This window comes from Martes martes (genome assembly GCF_963455335.1).
Source record: "Martes martes genome assembly, chromosome: 1".
Classification (NCBI taxonomy): Eukaryota; Metazoa; Chordata; class Mammalia; order Carnivora; family Mustelidae; genus Martes; species Martes martes.
Genome location: NC_137888.1, coordinates 104,556,539 through 104,577,553, shown reverse-complemented (window position 1 = coordinate 104,577,553; position 21,015 = coordinate 104,556,539). Strand labels below are relative to the sequence as shown.

The 21,015-nt window shown below is 43.4% G+C and overlaps 2 protein-coding genes across 2 annotated transcripts in view; one reads left to right on the top strand and one right to left on the bottom strand.

The window, feature by feature from the left end:
- MCF2L2 (MCF.2 cell line derived transforming sequence-like 2) overlaps positions 1-21,015 on the top strand; it is a gene marked incomplete at both ends in the record, with an annotated part of 253,923 nt that overhangs the window by 154,384 nt on the left and 78,524 nt on the right. The gene's annotated exons all lie outside the window — the stretch shown is intronic.
- On the bottom strand, positions 1,072-20,427 carry B3GNT5 (UDP-GlcNAc:betaGal beta-1,3-N-acetylglucosaminyltransferase 5). Its single transcript, XM_080820452.1, has 3 exons — positions 20,070-20,427; positions 15,759-15,865; positions 1,072-4,972 (listed from the first exon to the last, which is right to left on the bottom strand). The coding sequence occupies exon 3, from the start codon at positions 4,661-4,663 to the stop codon at positions 3,518-3,520; it is 1,146 nt and encodes a 381-aa protein (XP_080676578.1). The 5' UTR covers positions 4,664-4,972; positions 15,759-15,865; positions 20,070-20,427; the 3' UTR covers positions 1,072-3,517.

Genomic DNA, 21,015 nt, shown 5'->3' with positions numbered 1-21,015 from the left:
TCCACGTGCAGAACAGAGCCCAACTTGCGGCTCAGAACTCATGACCCTGAGATCATGACCTGAGCCAAAATCAAGAGTCAGATGCTAACTGCCTGGGGGGGCGGGGAGACTACTTTAAGCCCCCTGTGATAGCACTGTGCATAGTCCCTACCTTCAGAACTTGTATTTTAGCTAGGAAAAAACACATGAAACAATTAGTCAGTAGCACAATAATATATGTGATTAAGTATGTATTTTGGGAGGAAGAGATGCTTAATGGAAGAGCACAGTTAGGGTTGGATTTTCAAGACTTCAAAAGGTCCGGGGGAAATGATGTTCCATTGGTTAACTTACACAAGGTGTGGTCATGAATAAGATTCGTGACTGATGATAGTGGCGGTGGGAAAAATACTGCTATGGGAAATCAAGAAGGAAAGAAAGATTCCATAAGGCCTTGGGGACCAACTTGAAGAGATTAGATTTGATGCTCAAAACAGTAAGGAGCCTTTGAGGTCTGGAACAAAAGAATATCTACAAGCAAAAAAATCGCATGCTTCCAAGTTTTAAAAACATATAGATTGAATCACACCATATCTTAGGCTAAGAACTGAGCAGGAATCGGGTAAAAAGCAGAGGAGAACATACTATGTACAAATATACAGAAGCAGCACTCGGACAGAAGGAGGCCTAAGAACGTTCCTGACTTTCAAAGACTAGAGTTAATGTGAATCTACTTTCCGACACCTAATGATAGCAAATAAAAGGAAAATGTAACCCTTTCCAATGGTGTTTGATGGCCCCATCGCTGCAGGCTTTCATCTCTTTCCTGAACAATTGATTAGAAAAGACTTCCCCGAACTTAGACATTCTAGCATACGTCATTTAACAAACTAAAGAAGCATTTTAGGTGGTTCCATGAGAGAGGGCATGATAATCCTCTGTCCTGGGCACAGCAGCAGGTCTGAACAGCAACAGGATTAAGGCTGTGGCCTACAGACCTCCCTGACATTAAACAGAACAAGTTGATTATATAAACAAATGGGGTTCACATACAGGAGTTTAAAAAGTTTGTGCAAATACACATCTGACAATTTTCAAGTTCTTTATTGGAAATCACAGAATTATTTTTTAAAACTCACTAATTATTTTGCCATACAAGACCAAAATTCAAAATAATATAAATATTTAACATACTGGTATAAAATTAATAATATGGAAAAAAGATGCAAACCAACCAAGAGGTAAAAAGTTTTTAGCATTAACACTGTGTACAACCATCGTCTAACTCAAGTGACCATCCACGCTGATAGTTCAGTATCCCTTTGTTGACGATTTTTGAGACAGCCCTGCATTAGAGCACCAAAAAAATTTTTTCCTTCTTTTTTTAAAAGGCTGGAATCCTTTTATTTACAAATATTCTTCTCAGTACTTTAAATCGGATGAAGGAAGCATCTAGCAATTTCCTTCTTATTAAAAAAGGAAGTGCCTTCATATTTCCTTTAAATTTAAATCTGTTCCATTCTATTCTAAGCAAAAATTAAAAGATGAACACAGTTGAGGGGAGCTCTTTTGCAAATAAATAATTTTTTCACGAAAGTATTGCTGTAAACAAGATCATCTCAATGGCCAGAGAGACACTTATGTTTTCAACCAATGGAAAATTTAAACAGTTACAAGTATAGATATACAGGGTATGTATGGCCAAAAGGCAAAAGGTTATTAAAGAATCAACTAATAAAAATTAATTGTAAACCAGCTTTGTCAAAATGTGATTTTGTTATCTACAGGTCTTAAAATTGGTCAGAAAATTGAAACTGTCATGATCTAAAAACATTGAACCTACTCTGAAAGTCACTACAAGCCCAGAATGGTTGACACCGTAGTTTGGACATTAGTTAAAAATCCTAAATTAATCTGAGCAATCAATGTAAACAAGCCTCAATTTTCAAAATAGAAAAAAAAAATTAACAAAAAATTCCTGTAAACATTAAAAAGCTATCTGCAAAAAATTACAGTATGTATCATCCTCCAGTTGTTTGCCAGTTCTTTCAGTTTTATGTTCTGCATGTTTCAGACCTCATCTAATGAAATGAGACATCTTAGTTTTCCCTAACAGTCACCTCTGCAGAGACAGAGGTTTTACAATCAGTTCAACTGCTTTTGCTGAAGTCACCATTTTGGACGTCATATAATCCCTGTGACAATAGACATCACCTAGTTCTTTCTGTAGTGAGGGGAGGTTTTGCATCATGACCACATTTCTATCATGCCCTGTAAGATGAACGCAACTTACTCTTTTAGAGCTCAGCCACATCTCTTTGAATAGGAAGCTTCACAAATATTTTAAACCTCATTCTGGTGACATTTCTATCACTTTGTTCTGCTTTCAAGTGTGAAGTATTTCAAAATTGATGACACCTCTGATAATCATTTTGATGAAAGAACTGATTTTTTTTTTAAGGTAGGATAGCTTTGATTTGATGTTGAATACTCTGGATTTTAGAATCTGACAAAGTACTGTGGTTTAGGAGATGTTGTTGGGGAGGGGTAGGCTAATTTTCGTCATCGTCACAATAATTTACACACTAAGAATTTTATTTTATAAATTACAGAAAAGGAGAAAAGAGGCATTTAATGTTCTTTCTTTTTGAAGTCCTCTCCATTATTATATTCCTCTCTGCAAACTACATTCAAATAACTACCTTAAAAACAGGCTGATATTGAATATTTAAAAACCAGCTGAAAAATTCATTAAAATTGGCTGATTTGAATGAACAATGATTTCTCCCTAGAGAAAGACCTTGTGAGCAACGAACTGCCCATGTTTTGTGTCATTTCTAATAATCAAAAAATTCACATGACGTACCAGTTAGGGCAGAGCGAATGACAGCTCAAGTTTCACATTACACTTTGAAAAAAGATATAAATATATTTTAAATGATTCTAATACTATCTAGGTAAGTGAGCTACAGGGATGTGACAATAATTGATTTGGCTGTTTCTAAAGAAATTGTGTACATTTTTCTAAGTCCCCTCTGAAGAACAGGAACTTTCTTTTCAGGTTCAAGTACTTTCTCCTATGCCAATCCTTTGCTGCTCTCATCTCCCCCAGTCACGTGCTCGCCAGTAAAAACTAATTTGTAAACCTGGTCTGACAACATACTCATTTCTTTGAAATGTTGTACTTTACATTCACTTAGTATTTTCCAAAAGCACTTAATCTAACACCAAGGCACCTTAATAACTTCTCTATGTCTCAAATATACACGTGGCATCGAGTGAGAACTTGAATTTCCCTTTAGTTTTGTCTCCATAAACCTTTTCTAAATATAAATTCCTTGAAATGAATTTGGGCCATGAAGTAGATAAGTTACACTGAATAGCTTCTAGAATCAAAGAAACATTCTGATAGACTGGGTTTTCAAAATATTTCTTCATTTTTTCATACTCATTTTACTTAAGGTATCAACAAATACATAAAGTTTTTCCACCTAGGTTTGGCTCAGTGACAGTGAAAACATACAATATTCAAGTACCATTAGACAAAGGCGGCCCTACAAGGATACGTGTTAATAGAGGTCAGTCTGCAGAGGAGAACTATCTTAATTATCCTGCAGTATATTTGACCAAAAAACCCTTTTGAAATTGTTTTGACTTTGGGGTCTGTGGCATCCCTCCAGAGGTCCTGAAGGTCTTGTACGTGTCCATGAGATGTCATCATTTTATCGTAGATGCAGGGATGATAAGGAGTTTTCCCTTCCCCGGAGAAAAACACATGGTGTTGTGGTACTATCCCCATTTTATTGGCACAGAGGCCCATGAACACATCATCTATGTAAAGACTAGAGTTAAGTGTCTGTGATGCCTCGTAGACTTTGGCGGCTACATCGCCAGAGATCACATAGGCAGCTCCAGCAGTATAGTCAGGGTAAGCTGGCCACTGGTACATTTCATAAGGGACATAGTATTTGCTGCGTTTGTCTCTCACAGGAGGAGCTCCACGATGAACCCGACCAATCCAAAAGTCCTGAACACCAATTTTTTCTAAACTTTGAAGGTATTCGATAAGATTTGGCATATGAATAAATATGTCATCATCAGCTGTCATAAGGAATTTGGCATGAGGACAAAAGCTGTTTGCCCAACTGAACTGCAGAAGTAATTTAATAGTAAGATTATAGAAAGAATCAGCAAAGTCTTGCTGGATTAGATCGCTGTACACTTGATCTTCCCAGACCAGTTTTCTCTGCAGTTCTTCTCTCGTCAGTGGGTTAGCTGGTGTCCCTAAAGCAAACAGAGTTTTGATGTTGGCATTAAGTTGAGACTGAACGTACTTCTCATTGCCCCACGTTTTTCTAATTGCGGAACGTCGATCGTAGTTTTCGGGAGCAGTTTTTACAAACAGTAACAGGAGGATGTCTTGTGCCTGACATTTCTCCTCATGGTTAATCAGGTACTGGTAGCGAGTCGCCCCATCCACACTATGCTTAAGAGACAGGCTATCATTCACAAAGTCATAGCTATTTATGAGGTATCTGTAAGAATAGGACTTCATATGGCTCACAATGTGATTATCGATGGGTCCCCAAAAAAACATGAGGCTTAGTATAAAACAAGTGGCAAATAACTGAACAAACTGCCATTTTTTTACTCTTCTGCCACTCACAAACATTCTGACATCCATGCAGCTCCGTTTTTACTTCGGGTTGGTTTTAAATGGGTGCTTGCTCCTTCGAGACCGTAGAACTTGGTATCGTGTAGAACAGATGTCCATCTTAATACACATCCGTCATTAGAAAAGTAGGAGCTTCTCCTGTCACAAAATATTGTCTTTTCATATCATTTTTTCTGAGATTGCAAAAGAGTGGAACGCGCAGAAGGAGGAGGACACTGGCCCGTCAGAGTGTTTCCACACCGGCATCCTTCACTGAGTTAGGTGACGGGCCTCGTGTAGCTAGTCCATGGGCTTCCTTCTGTGACAGTAAAGTGCCACCTGTTAGAGTCAGGAAGAGAAAAGATGCCAAGTGAATGGGTGAGAGTGACCAAAAAGGAAGAAACAACTTTTCGTTCTTCAAAATGAAATGTAACGTGCCAGATGTGGATAGAAGGTGATGAGGTAGCTCGTGTTTAGCAGGGGCATACAGATGTGTATTTCTTGGCGGGGGCAGGGGGATGCTAGGGAAAGGGAAAGAACCATTCACTCCCTACTGTCCTCCCCTTCAGCATACGGAGGCCCTTTCCTCATCTCAACCTTAAAAAATAAAAAGCCTCCCAAGTGGCTATGAGCCTATACACTTGAAGTTCACAATCTCACATGGGTGTGTCCAGGAATATACTGATCGGCAGTGCAGCCAGGATGAAAGGAGCAGCAGGGACCCCTCGTTTTAGGGCACAACGCCTTTCTTACAAGTTGAAGGTTTGTGGCAACCCTGCGTCAAGCAAGGGGTTGCCATTTTTCCAAAAGCATTTGCTCTCCTCATGTCTCTGTGTCCTGTTTCGGTAATTCTCATAGTATTTCAGATGTTTTTGTTATTATATTTGTAACGGTGATCTGTGATCAGGTGACTGTGACTTGGTAAAAGCCTGGATGATGGTTAGCATTTTTTAGCAATAAAGTATTTTTTAATTAAGGTATGTACATTTTTTTAGACACACTTCACAGATCACAATATAGTGTAAAAACAACTTTTATATGTGCTGGGAGATCAAAAAATTCATTTGACGTGCTTTATCATGATATTTGCCTTATTGTGATTGGTCTGGAACCAAACCTGCTGTGTCTCCAAGATTATGCCTGTATATAGTTCAAGGCAAAATAGGTGAATGATGAAAAGAAAGTTCATAACAGTTAAAATTCATTAAATCTTGCCCCAGACAAGACAGGAATAAGAATAAGATTTTCTTTTAAAAAATCAAGGTTTGTAAATCAGGGAGTCAAGATACATTTTCAAAAGCACAGCCCAAACTCTCTCAAACCAAAATGACTTTGTGAGCCCCACATCTATATAGTCCTCTTCCTCCTTTTTCATTTGGAAACTCAACAGGCATCTCAAATTTAGTACATTCAGACCAGGAAGGCACAGGGTTATAGCCAAAGAGCACCATCTTTGTAATCTAGCAATGTGAACACCAGCGCTGGCTCTCCCGCTGCCCTGCGGCGTGCACCTAATGCAGCAATCTGAAAAACCCCGGGATGACCCCATTTAACTCAGTCCTTATGCAAGTTAAATGGGAATATACACAGAAATATAGATAGAGGGAGATAGATAAATAATTACCTTGCACACAGGGACACTCCAGTGCCATTTCTCACCCCTTCTACAGTCTTCTCCCCTAACACGTGCTGTTGCCATTTTCTCTTTCTTTGTGTCTGACTGCAGTTCATGCAGTTCATGCCAGAAATCTGGAAGTCCTCCTTTTCCTCCATTCCATAGCCAGTTACTTAATCCTGTGAATTGCTTCTTCTAAATCTCTCTTCACCTCTTCCTATTATCATCACCTCTCACCCAGACGAGTGCAGCAGCCAAAACGATTCCTGACCGACCCATCCTCTACCCTAGAGTGACCTTTCTAGAACTCAGATCTGGGGTGCCTGGGTGGCTCAGTCTTTAAGCGTCTGCCTTCGGCTCAGGTCATAATCCCAGGGTCCTGGGATCAAGCCCCCGCATGGGGCTCCCTGCTTGGCGGGAAGCCTGCTTCTCCCTCTCCCACTCCCCCTGCCTGTGTGCCCTCTCTCGCAGTCTCTTTGTCTCTCTGTCAAATAAATAAATAAAAATCGTAAAAAAATAATAAATAAAAATAAAACTCAGATCTAACCATGAAACTAACTGAGCTCCTTCACCCCCTTCAGACGCTCTCTCTAACAGGTGTCAGTACCAGAGTGCTGGCTGGAAGCTCAGCCATGCTTGCTAGTTCACACGTGGCGGCCTTTGTACCAGCAGTCCTGTGGCCTGCTGAGCCCTGCTCCCTTTGCTAATAAGTAGTATGCTATAATCTTCACAGGCATCCTTTTCTGGGAAGTCAGAATTGAGGACACCCTCCAGCACTACCACCAAAGATGAGGTTTCCTGTATTACCACAGCACATTCTTGCACCCATCTTCCCAGACTGACTTTTTAAATTTAACTGTCTCTGCCAATTACACTGTGAACTCTGTGACTAGGGCACGATGTCGTAGACACCCTGCCCTCAGCATGCAGGTCAGTGTCTGACCTGGTAGGCATTCTCTGAATGTTGGTACAAAGAACCATGGTGGGGGTGGAGACATCCTTCACTCAAACAGCTGGTCACTTGGGAAGAACTGGGGTCAGGAGGCCCAGTCAGTCACTTGTCCTCCCCTTTCTTTCATGACTAGGAGACAGCACCTCCTGTCCTCAAGTACTCTGTCCCCCATGGCTTATCCGAAGTAAGATACATCCTTTTGCCTGGAGAAGTACTCTCTCCCCTCAGGGTTAACATATCAGTCTCCTGAGCTTCAGATTGACAGGGAAAAGACCACTCAAGCTCCACTCAGTCCGGGCTGGCTGGTTAGCTGAGCCCACATCACAAGCCCCAGGAAAAAAGCTCTGCATTTGTGCTCAAAGATCTCAACCTCAAGTCCCCCCGCCCTTCGGCCATGCTATGAAACCAACTGCATACACTGAGAGCACCCTGCTCTGCTGGGCTAACCTTGGCTGTGGGAATTCCTTCCCAGCTTCTGGCCCTTTACATATAGCTGTGTTACCTATCTGCCAAAGTTACTCCATGTTGGGCTGATAACAGCAAAGACCAGGCATGCAGAAGTCCAAGGAGTATGGGAGATCAGAGCCAACCCTCATGGAGACTTTGTCCAGAGATAATCATCTTATCTCATAGGGTATAGATTTTAAAACTTGCTAGTGCCTCTGAGGAAGTCACAACCAGTATTTTAAAAAGGAAAAGGAAAAGAAAGAACAAAATAGAGAACAGCATAAATGCACTGAAAGTAGTTTAAGTATCATTTTGTGAAACTTTCAGTTTTATGTATATGTGGCTTCAGGTTGTAATGTAAAATGTATTTTGTGTGTGTGTGCTTCACCATCAAAAGAGCAAGGGATAGATCAGAATTAGTAATTTCCCCTCTTGGTTTGGCTGGTCTTGGTGGACCCAATCCTCTCGAGTAGAATGGAAAAGAGTGGGAAACATCAGTTTCTGATGGTGGCATCTGCCTAAACTTCGCAGAATCACTTTCATTCCGGGGGGAGGGGATACCTCCTCTTGGTCTTAGTAGTGCTCACTTAGATAAAGGTCCCCCTGTGAGGGCGGATATCCCCTTCTGCCTCTGGAACTGGACGCTTAATGTAAAGCAGCAGAGAATTCTTAAGGGCAGATTTTAAGATCCCCTAACTGTTTAAGAATTCTAAGAAAATTATCAGTTGAGACTAATCTGCAGTTTCTATTCCAACAGACCCTGGGCAAGACACAAAGAGTAACCTTTGGAACTACAGGCAAAACCAGCTTCTCATTTCTGAGCAGCTGCACTCATAATGTTGCAATGTCAGCTCGCTTTGCACCTATTCCCAGTTGTTTACAAGTCTGAGCTTCTTGCTAGACAATCAGCCCACAGGCCTGACTCCTCCAACACCCACATAAACACTTGACTCACAGAGGCCCTAGTATCTCTCCAATGAATGGGGCCTATTACTCCTTTGGTTGGTGTGTTCTGCTGCTAGCATGCATTCTAGCAGCCAGCCCAGAACATGCATTTATCCCCCTGCTCCCCACCCCTGATTTATGTGTATTTACCTTATTTCCCTATATTTCTTCAACTGTTTCCCATTGATCTCAAAGAGTCAAAACAGTTTCTGAAAAAAATGACAAAGAACCTGTTGCAAAGCCAACAACCCACACTACTTAGTTAGGTTCAGAACAGCACGTGCAATTCTAAAACAAGATTCCTCCCACCTCAGCAGCTTGAATTGTTTAGCTGTGATTTATACCAGTCATAACCAAAGCCCACTGATGGGACTGATCTGATGATCAGTCAGATCAGTCAGGGGCAATTAGGAAAGGTGAACTACTCTTTGGCAGTACCCAGCTTCACTTTTATAACAAAAGAACCCCCAGACTCCTCCAAATCGAACATAGTCCCTAGGCAGCATTGCCCGACCAGAAGCAAAAGGCCCTTCCATGGTCTAAATTCACGAATCAGAACCAAACAGCGTTGCCCGCCAGCCCTGGCTTTGCCGGTGGGCACCATGCACACTCCATGGACTCCCCTCTTCCACTTCACACAGAGCCTTCGGGCTTGTCGCAAACACATCTTCTAGCTTCCGGTTCCAAAGGGAGGGGAGGCCACCGCAGAGAAACCCACAGGCCTGCCGGAGCTGGAAAGAAAATGCTGGGCCTGCCAGGCAACAGAGGAGCCAGATAATGCCTGTGAGCTCGGGAACCAGCCCACCAGAATGCTGTGCCTGCAGCTTCCTTTGTGTGCACAGTGCGCAGTGCAGGGACCAGGCCCCAGGCTGCAAGCCCCAGGGCCACCCCTTTGGGGGCCAGGTTCTCTGTGCAACTCAACCACCCTCCCTGCACTCTGAGTTCATGACTTCATCTGCAGATTGGGGGTGAATGTCAATGTATTGTTATCTAGGGGATGGAAAAATTACAGATGACTTCAGAGTCTTGCTGGGAAGAGGAAACAGGAAAGACCATAGGGGAGAACAGGACAAAGAACTGCTCAGAGGCAAATACAGACAGTCCCCGACTTACGATTTGTGTATTTTATGATGGTGTGAAAGCAACATGCACTCAGTAGAAACCATACTTCAAATTGGGAATTTTGATCTTTTCCCAGGCCAGTGATATGCCGTATGATAGTCTCTGGTGGTGCTGGGCAGCAGCGGTGAGCTGCAGCTCCCAGTCAGCTAGGCAATCATGAGGGTAAACAAGCACTACACTTACAGCCATTCTCTTTCTCACTTTCACTACAGTATTCAATTACATGAGCTATTCAGCATTTTCGTATCTAATACACTTGGTGTTAGATGCTTTTGCCCCACTGTAGGCTAATATAAATGTTCTGAGCACATTTAAGGTAGGCTAGGCTAAGCTATGCTCTTTGGTAGGTTAGGTGTATAAATGTTTTTTTGACTTCCAGTATTTTCAACTTACAGTGGGTTTACTGGGATGTAACCCATTCCTCCACTGAGCGAGACCTGTATGAAAATATTTGGACTATAACTTGGGTTTGCTTCTATTTGGACTGAAAAGAAGGAGCAGATTCTCTTGGTATTCTCTTTCATAACAGAAGTAGCCAGAAGAATAAAGAATAGGAACATCAGAAAAGAAGGTGGCTGACCCTACCCCAAATGCTTTTCAGTCTGGGAGCTGTGCGCCACAGTTACTCAAGAATATTTCTTCACAAGAGAACTCTTTAAACTTCCAGAAACAACTAGGGACTACAAGTTACCCTAAATGACCCCTGATTTTTTTTTTTTTCTACTTTGTTCTTGCTGGTAACCCATTTCTATGTTGAGTCTACTTTAGTGGATCCTGAAATACTATACAAAACCTGATGAAAATGTTGAAGTTTTAATCATGATAGTGAGGCCTACACTTTAAGTTCAAGTCAAACAACCTCAGTGTTCAACCTTTCAACAAATCCGACAAGTAAGTGAGTATTTGCTAAGGAATCATTATGCCAGTTTGGCGTGGTGGGAGTCATGCAGTAGGATTTCATAGTCTCCTCTCTGAAAGCATCTACAGTCTAGTTGAGACAAGACTCATGATGCCCATTTGAAAACTCAGTTCCAAGGACAAAAAGCAGCAGATCACAGTAAATTGCAGATAGCATCACAGCACTAATTTAGGCAATACCAACTCTAGGCAAAAAAGACAAGTCCCTGGTAGTAGAGATCAGTGACAGCAGGATAGGAGGACCTGAGGATGAACAGGATTTAGATGGTTACAAGAAAAGAAGCAATCTGTTTCAGGCAAGAAAGGAAAAAAAAAATAACAACATCACAAATATTTGAGATACAAGCATGTATTTGAAAGCAGAGAGATTGGGGCCCGCTTATGGGGAACCTTGAAAATGAGGCAGAGGAGTCAGCATGTGCCGAGGGCAGCAAGAAGTCACAAAAGTTTCAGTTTTTGTTTGAACGATAACTGCCTTGTCAATATGCATGCACTAAGCATCATATGAAAGGAACTAACCTGGTGGTGGCACGCGGGATGGATGGGGGATGCCTGGAGATGGGTCCCCCAGCTCCCTTGGGGCCTCACACTGAAGCAGAATGAGGTGAGGAAGCCTGGTCTAGGGTGGCGGAAGTGAGGAGGGAAGTCAGGGGTAAGGAAGACCCTTTGGAGGAAAACAAACCCAGCGCTCCCTGCTAAGTGGCCTGGGATGGGAGGAAAGGAGGAGGGGGACATCTGGCTTCCAGCATTAGCCACACGGGAGGGGCAGCTGGTTTCCTGAGTTAGGAGTGAGGACAGTGTGTCTGGGTTTGGGCTGGTGTTGAGCGGAGGTGTGAGAGAGACAGCGGGTGGGGCAGTCCGGGAGGGGGGGGCGGTCAGGTGAGACTGGAGGAGGCAGCAGGACTGCAGAGGGGGCAGTGCTCTGAGCATAAGGAAGGTGGCTGCTGGGAGGACCAGAGAGGAGCAGAGGGGCCCCGAGGAAGGAAACTCAGGGAAGGAGGAGTGGGAGGAGGCAAAGAAAAGGAAGCATCTGATTTTACTTTATGTGCACATGAATGCATGTGTATTTCACTTTCTGCGCCTGTGTGCATGTGTGTGTTCTACTTGATGTGCCCATGCGTGCATGCGTATATTTATGTGGCATCTCAATTTATTTGCGCAGGTTTGAATTCAAGGACTAGGTAATATCTTTTGACAAATGAAAGAGAATACTGTACAAATTCTGTAAAACTTCAGATCATTATTTCTTCTAAAAAGGAACTACTTTCTTTCTTTCTTTCTTTTTTTTTTTTCAGAGAAAGGCAGAGAGAGCACAAGTAGGGGGAGGGTCAGAGGGACTCCTCACTGAGCAGGGAACCAGATGCCGGGCTCAGGGCTCCATCCCAGGACCTGGAGATCATGACCTAAGCCCAAGGCAGATGCTTAACCATCTGAGCCACTCAGGCGCCCCTAAAAAGGAACTATTCTAACAAGGGCTAGTTCATAGAAAGTTAAGATGGGGTAAAGAAGGGTAGAGGGTGACAGTCGGAGGGCAGGAGAGATTAAGGCCCCTGATGGTGCTCTGAGCAGGAGGAGAGCCCTGGGGCAAAGAGTGGGGTCTGTGCTGGGAGTCAGGAGGGGAGAGACAGGGGTAGGTGGAGCAGGAGAGGCAACTTCCAGGAGGAACAACACTGAATCTGAGACCTGAAGGCTGAGGAACGGGAACTAGAAAAAGCCCATGGGTTTGAATTCAAAATGTATCCATTTTTGCTTCCAACCGTCTGTTTCTTGACCATTGTTTCTGGCCATTGTTGTAATAGATCACCAACATCTCCTCTTAGAGAAACCGTATTTCCGATTCTTACTTAGTAGACCTGCAACACTCAAGTCTAAGGAGCCCTTATGTTATGAAGGATATACCATTTTGTTCACATACCTCCCACACACTCAACTTATTGGCAAGAAAGTCAATTAGGCAGCTTCACCTACAACTGCATTTCCTTTGAAAATTCAAATTCCAGTGCACACTCTCTGGTCTGATCGCTCTTCAACCACAGCCTCTTAAATAATCCCCCAGAATCCTCTGCCCACCCCTTACCTGCTCCCTAACACTCCCACCCCACCAGGCAATCTCCTGACCTTCCTTCTTCCCCACCTGCCTGTCTCAGATGCAGAATCATCTGGTACCTTTATCCTCCTCTCCTTGGTTCCAGCTCTTCCACCCCAATGACACCAGATCTCGGGTCCTTCCTGCCTTCAGGCTGCAGGGGAGGCATAACCCCCCAGACGACTGTGTTACTACAGATGGTGATATCGAGCTGTGGGCAGAGGGCTCAGTGCTGTGTGAGGAGCCTTCACTTGTCCTGGACCTTCTCTCTCTCTCTTGTCCCCTCATCAGCCATGCTCAATCTTCTCCCTCTGTCTGTGCCCCTCACTCTTAGCTGTGGCTTCCCCTCCTGCCCACAGAAAAAGGAGAAGACATCACATGCATTGTCCCTTCTCTCATCCCCACGTGGGCCCCCTCTTCCTGGATCCCCAGGCTGGCCAACCCTCTCCATTCCCCTCGGTAGAGCACACTTTCAGGGAGAGGCAGGGGAGGCACTCATTTAGGGCACAAAACTGAAAGGTCATAAAAGTATAATTATAAACTAAGGATGCTCCTTCAGTACATCAGTTAAAAAAAAGCCAGAGTACTTCAACCCTTGATATTTAAAGTTGTATTACTTATAGTCCCATATGAGACAGTTTTGGTTCCTGTCCAGGCATAACTCAAAGGAAAGAAATATGACATTTCTGTCTATCCTTAGGTGGCATTTTGCTCTTCATTCCAAGCATTATTTTCCTGGCTTGTTCTAATCATCTATTCCCCCTAAAGAGAGCTAGGACCAATCCTCAAGAGCCCAGCTGCCATGTTAAAGGAAATCAGGTTTAGCCCTAAATTTATGGTAAATGCTGTAATTTGTTCTCCTACATTTTTTCTTAGTTAAATTCATTATAGTCATTGGTGATGAGTAACACAGCTGGGTACCATTTAGTACAAACTACCTATTCCGTTTGCTCAAAAGGGAAGGTAACAACCCAAAATTTGAATTTACAACTTACATCTTCAGTGTGAAAAATTAAATATTCCCTCAGTTGGTATTTATTCTTTAATCCATATTTGAGTGTTTCCAATACAAAGCCTGTAAAAAAGGAAAAATTCTACCCAGTTGGGGTCTTTAGGTGTTTTTGTGGCTGTGACTTTAGCTATAAAAATTTAGCTGAAGCCATTGGCAGAGATCAGAAACCATCTAGAGTTGTTATCTATCCAGAAACAATACAGAGTTAGTTCTGGATTCAGTGTTACCCAAAGACTCTAAATTACAACTTGTAGCAAGCATGGATGTGGGACAGAGGGGAAAATTAGTTATAAAACCCACAGTGTGAATCTAGTAACAAGTTCCCCGTCTATGTAACCTAAATTATACGTTTCTTTATAAGTTAAACACGGGTGTAGATTTCTGTTTGCCGGTTATAGGAAAAAAAAAAAAAAAGACAAGGAAATACCAAATGAGCAAACAAGTAAAGGCAGGCCCTAAGTAAAGACAAGCACTAAGGAAACTGGTGGCGAGGGACTATAGAGTATTATTATATTTCAGAGGAGTTACATTAAAAGTGACTGAAAATTCCCGGTAACAGAGTTTGAAACAAACAAAAAAGCAGAAATACAAAGTAGGTCTCAGGGAGATCAAACACTTGCTTCTCTAAGCTTGGCCTTCTGTACTGATTCCTGAGGCATAGTTGTTTGTGTGGACAGGGCCACTTGCTCTTTTAAATACAATTCTTGTCAGTTTTGTTCTTGCCTAGTTAAGAAACAAATTTCTCCTTTTGCCCACTCTAGCAACAGTTGCTAGCCTAACAGTGTTTACAGTGCTCTGGGCTCTGTTCTGAGTGCTTTAAGTTCTATAGAGACTCTTTAAGCCTCACAGCAACCTAAGAGGGAGAAAGCGCTCCCTGTGTTGCAGGAGAAACTGAGGCACCTGGACACGGGGCTGACCACGTAACCTCCAAAATTCCAGAATCTGCGGAAGCTCAGAAGCAGCTGATGGGTTCCAGGTCCTTCCCTGAGCTCCGCACCTGCCTTCCTCCCTGGCACTGGCCAGCCGCTTTTCCTACAGCGTCCATGCAGATGGGAGGACAGGGAAGTGAGAGGGGCAGGGCCAAGAGAAGCACCCACCAAGGCAAAGAATCTGCTCCCCTGAAGTCTGGAGTCACTTACATTTTACTATCCCCTGCCTTTTGTCAGAGCTTGTTCTCACTCTCTTTGTAACCCACCCTTTCTTTAACCTTCTGCCTCAATTTTCCCTCCTTCTTTTTCTTGGTCCCGGTAGCATAAGAGAATAGGCAAAAGCGACGTGAGTCTGTGTCCTTTGGGTACAGAAACTCTTTCCTCCACAAAGAAGACTGGGGGATGTAAGGGCAGAAGGGGGTCAAGAAGTGAGGAGGGAGGGAGAGGAGAGTAAAAAGTATAGGACTCAGAGAGGATGTTTCAAGCAACTATTTGATGGATAAGTATTGGATGATATGAAAGGCACATCTGAGGTACTATTATGATATGAAAAATAGTGATTTAAAAATAAGGTAACGGGGCACCTGGGTGGCTCTGTCAGTTAAGCTTGTGACTCTTGATTTTGGCTTAGGTCATGATCTCAGGGTCATGAGACAGAGCCCTGCAGTGGGCTTCCATGCTCAGCGTGGAGTTTGCTTGAGATTCTTCCTCTCTCTTTGCTCCTCCCCCACTGCTTGCTGCACATGTGCTCCCTCTCTAAATAAAAATAAATAAAATCTTAAAAAAAAATAGGGTGATACCATAACCTGGTATAAACCTATTATATGAGCTAGACATACAGGCTTCTTGTCCAATGGCAGTTCATATGTCCTATTCTATTGTATTTGGAAATAACATTTGACTGAGAGTTTACAGAATACAAAAAATAATGGTGTAAATATAAGATGTATTTAACATTCCAGTCTCAATCAACATTTATTATAATAGATTAGTAACATTTATTTAAATATCTACCTGTTGCAGGCATTAGGTGGAACTGCCCCCAAAGTAGGTAATGCCTACATTTAATTAATTCAACAAATATGAATTTACCACATACTGTGTAGTAGGCCACAGGCAGGATGCAGGGAAGGCTTCTGAGATGTTTCCAGTGTAGAACCCCCTAGTGGAGTAAGCAGGTGTTCTGGTGCAATCTGGAATCGGGACCTGATCGAGACACGTGGGTAGAAAAACCAAAGGAGTTTTAGAACATGAACAAAAGTAGACATATTCCGTTGCTTCCATTTACTGGTCACCTGAGTTTGACTTTGCTCTAAACAATGTGCCACAGTCTTCTCTGAGGATCATTTGGGACCATTTATTTGACAAATTGTCGTCCAAATCAGGTGTTCAATCTATGCTAATTTCCTCTCTCTAGAAATTGTTCATACATCTGTACCATGTCAATACCATTAGTGAGTAGCTAATGTTCTTTAGGGGTTAATCACCTTTCAAAATGATAAACTATACACTAATATTCTTCTCAAAAAATACTTATTAGATATAAGTTTTTAGAAATACTGATCTGATTGCTAAGGGACACTTAACACATCCCAATACTGGTGAGACTGAGAACAGTAGTATCATTACTAATTGGCTGAACATGCCTTTCCATCATCTTTGACAGGAAAGAACAATATGGCTCCCACAAGCACTTAAAAAAAAGAATTTCTACAAAGATGACACAGCCAAAAAATTATAAGGCCCTGTAAATTATGGAGGAAACCCAAGCTGAGTAAGCTTTTTAACTTGCTCTGCCTAGAGCACTATCAAAAAGTTGCAGAAAAAATTGTAGGAAAAGGAATAAAGAGATAAAATATGAAATTTTAGGTGGATCTAAGCTGTGTGATAGTATTTTGAGCTTGGACTTTTAGGGGCTTATTGCCTGCAGACATGGTAGAACATTCCTTTCTGTAGAAAATCGTCTTCCAGGATCAAAGCCTTCACTACAGAATATAAACAAAGTTTAAAAAATAAGTTATAGATAAAAGCCCGTCTCTAAACTTCCAGCATTGAAAAGTAAAAAATCACTTTTGTTTATTCTAAGTTTACATTTCACCTGATCAAGTTTCTTGCCTTTCAGTATGAAGATTCTTATACCTCCTATATATATATATATATATATATATAAATATATATATATATATATAATAAACGCATAATATAAGAAAAATATCTTGGGGGACTCCTGAGTGGCTCGGTGGGTTAAGCCTGTGCCTTCGGCTGGGGCATGGTCTCAAGGTCCTGGGATAGAGCTCTACATCGGGCTCTCTGCTCAGCAAGGAGCTGCTTCCCCCTCTCTGTCAACGCTTGCCTCTCTGCCTACTTGTTGTGATCTCTGTCTGTCAAATAAATAAACTCTTAAAAAAAGAAAAAGAAAAATATCCTGGATTTGCATCGTTCTGGCTAAATCTTTGCTGGCAAATGGAAGAGCTCTTATAATAATTTGCTGTGCCTTAATTTCCGGAACATAAACACAATATATGCAGCTCCTAACAAGATTATTCTAAGAATGGAATAAAATAATGGCTATGGAAATATTCCAAAAAAGGTTTAATGTGCTATAAAATGCAAAGCTTAGGGCAATTCAGTTGAGCATGTACAAAATTCCAAAAAGATAGGATACAATGTTACTTCAAAAAGAGACCACTTCCTCCTGAATTTCTCCCTGTTTCTTTCTTATAACATCCTAATATTCTGTTATGTAGATTATGGGGTAGTTGGTCCTGAGAAAGAACTCTACTTCCTATTTGAAAGTCACCAAGTGCAATGATTCCAGCCAAAGTGACCCATTTTAAAAGATGACCCATTTCAAAACCCAAGAGTTATTATTCAAGCTGTTCTATATTTAAGAATTAGAAAGTTATTTCACTTTCCTACAATCTTTTTATTTGAATCAATCTTTTATAAAAGGGGAATTTGATCTCCATTTTAAGGAAATATAATGTGACGTTTTTACTTGCTAGAGCCTGCAGTTTATTTTGAAAATTATTCTCTACATTCTGAGGTTTTGGGGGACTTTTCTGTTTGGGCAAGTCATTTGTGTGTAATAACACCGATGCTTCCTAACCACCCTTCATTTCTCACTTCCTCGGAAACAGCTTCTCTGAGCTTTAGCCTGAAATCTTCCTGTCATAACACTCATCCCCATCAGAAGGTGTTGGGGGTGAGCCCCAGGGGAACTGAGGTGAGTTAGAGGGAGTCAGCCTCAGCTTTAGCCTCCCAGTGCTCAATACATGGAGGGGGCTCGTAGGAGCAGGGGAAGGGGCGGAGAGAAGGAGCAGGAGACAGTAGGGTCATATGGAGTGTCTAACTTAAACCTTTCAGGTATCGCGTTTATCTTGCTTTAAAATAATTAAAAAAGAGTTGAACAAATAAAGCAGTCCTCCCTCCCATGTGACAAGATACAAAATCCACCATTAAGTTTCTTTTGAGAAACTTAATTTCTCAACCTAATTTTTCAGCTGCTAATCACCAATTTCCCTTTCAGAAAGTTCAAGAGGGGATCTCTTCTGCGCTACCACTGAACACAACTATCTTTGAGCATCCTTTTCTGGGTCAATTTCAGTTTCTCACATCCCTCTCCCTTCCCCCATAGGGACCAGGCAAAGTTCCCAAAATAAAGACACAGAGGAACAAATCCAATTCTAACTGATGTACTTTCATCAGAGAATTACCCTAAATAAGAGCTACAAGCCACCAGCAGACACTGTGCAGTTACAACATCGGTGTCCCTTTAACATGACCCATAACCTATGAAAACCAACACTGGATAAGAAAAAATATAGGCTGTGTGGTTAGAATCGGATGCAAAGTTACTACTTTGACCTATATTGTATCTGAGTAAGCAACCGGCTGTCACTTCAGGTTACAAAATAAAATTCGGCAGTTAAAATAGAGTGGCCAAGACCTACCGGTAACAAGAGGTCTCCTTTCCCAGTTTCCTCTGCCTGCCCACTTCCTTGTCTCCATTTCCCTAGTCGGTAACTCGCCAAAAGTTTCCCCAGTCTGGCGGCTTCCTAATTTCCAGCCTGACGCAGGCTTTCTACCCGAATTCACCCCTGCAGCGCAGGGATGGTAGCACGATTGGGGATCCCATCCGGAATCCGGGAACCACAGGGCGCGGTGTTCGCCCGCGGGCTCCCGCGCTCTGGCCCGCCTCGGTATCCCCGCGCTGCGTCCCGGTATCCGCCACGCCGGAGCTCCCCGGGGGACGAGGAACCCGCTGGGCCCCAGAAAACTTAACCCCAACTGGAGCTCCAGGGCCCCAACCTACCTGCCGCACTCGGGCGGCACTCGGCCCGGGGTGTCGGCTGCCGGGCGCCCGCGCCCGCCAGCCAGAGCGAACAAAGACGCTCCGGAGAGGGAACGCGCCCTCCCTTTACCCGCCGCGCTGGCGGGCGGCGGGCAACCCTGCCCCGTGGCGGTTAGGGCCTCCCGAGTCTGGGCCGCTCGCGGTCCCGGCCAGAGCAGAGGGCCGAGGCCCGGGTGTCTGCTCCAGCCGTGCGCCCTGGCCCCGGCGCGCATTCCAACCTTAAGTCCTGGAGCCACCCATGCGAGCAGGCGTGCCTTCACCTCCTCGCGGCTCCCTTCTCCTTTCTTCCCCTGTCCGCCCTTCGGAGACCTCTCCGGATCCAAAGAAAGCTAAAGGAGAGTCCGAGTCTCCCTTCCCGTAGCCCGAGAGCTGCTCCGGTGAGGAGGCGCGGCGCAGTGGGGCCGCAGCTCGGGGCAGGGGCGGGGCAGAGGCTGGGCGGCCCGGAGCCCTCTCTGCGGACCACGGGAGCCGGTCTCCCGTCCCCGGCACAAAGAACCAACCATCCGCGGAGCTGAGGCTTGTCCCCTGCAAGCGTGCCAGAACTTCCCCCATTTAGTGATCCGGAAGGGAAGACAACATTTCCATCCACGAGGGCCCTCGGCCCCTGTTAGGGTGCGGTGGGCTGCAGAGCATTTTTTTTAATCGTTACGATTGATCACACATATGAATTCCATATGAAACTGGTCTGCAGACACTTTTCATTAGGAAGTAGAATTTGTTAGACTAATGATCCGTTCGTTCAGAACACACAACAGTTATGCACAGACGGTGGGTAAGTTTTGACTGAGCTGCAGTTCTCTGATCATCTGATTTTCATTCTTAGAGCCAAGAGTTCTAAGGGCAGGCTAGTCTTTTAAAAAGATCTCTTGTCACGCCACTTATGCCATGAGCTTCTGGGGCCTAAGTCACAACAGAAGAAAACCCTAATTTACATCAAACTAAGCTTCCCCACAGCGGTTCTTTTTAAAAATACAATTGGGGAGGGATCACCCCCCCCCCAATGATTTTACCTTCAAGCCTAGCCCCAATTAGAAGACAACTTAAAGCAAAACTCACCAAGTCCAAGCCCAGCTCTTTAAATTCCTAAGTCAGAGGTCGGCTGTCTTCCTGGCGTCGGAGCAAAAGTCGGTGGTCTCAAGAACTAAACTTGCCCGCTTTAAATATTGGGCCAGGACTGGGCAGTCAGCGCTGAACTCGGCTACCTTCCCCGGGCGGGGGCGGGCTGGAGCCGGCGATTGGGGAGGACCCAATCAGGGGCTCCCGGCGGAGGGTGGGGGTGCGGCAGCCGGGAGCCTGCCCTGCGGCACGGCCAGTGCACTTTCCTGCACCTTTTGGTGTTCACTGCCAAAGTCGAACGTGGCCCGCGCCTCCGCCGCCAACTCGGCCGGTTGCTGAAGGTGATGGGTCCCGCCCCTCCCGTTCTTGTTGGTGTTTGACGACTCCAGGAAGTACCCACCCTACCGCGTCTTCAGTTAATTGAGATTGTTAACTTTGATGATCGACTGTGAGCCAGAATCCGCAAAAAGGGCCCCTTTGAGTTGTTTCCCCTTTTTCAAAATACTTCATGCACGTAACTGGACAAAATCAGGAGAATATAAATTTCTAATAAAGAAAGAGATTGTAAATAAATGCTTTATGGATTTGGTTTCTTGTGCCCCAAATGTTCTAGCCTTCTCCTAATAGAACAAACATTATCATTTAACAAGTAATATTTTGAATTATTTTGTAATTGTACATATTTCAGAACATGACAGAAAACCCAAACATTAACCCAAATACTTTAGTAAGATAAAAAAACTTTGGGTTTCTTGTCATAAAGGCAGTAAGACAGGTAATAGGTTAAAAGTAGATTACTGAATCAGAGTTTGAAACTGTAAACACAACATTGTATTTGTTATTTCAAACTCGATTTTTAGGAAGTTTTGTAATAGCTCTCTTTAAACGCTTCACCATACTTTCAACCATGCAATTCTTTTCATATGTTACCTATAGAGCATGGTCA

Bases quoted from the DNA above. Each gene is read 5' to 3' on its own strand.
- B3GNT5 (XM_080820452.1), bottom strand. From the start codon at position 4,663: ATGGATGTCAGAATGTTTGTGAGTGGCAGAAGAGTAAAAAAATGGCAG.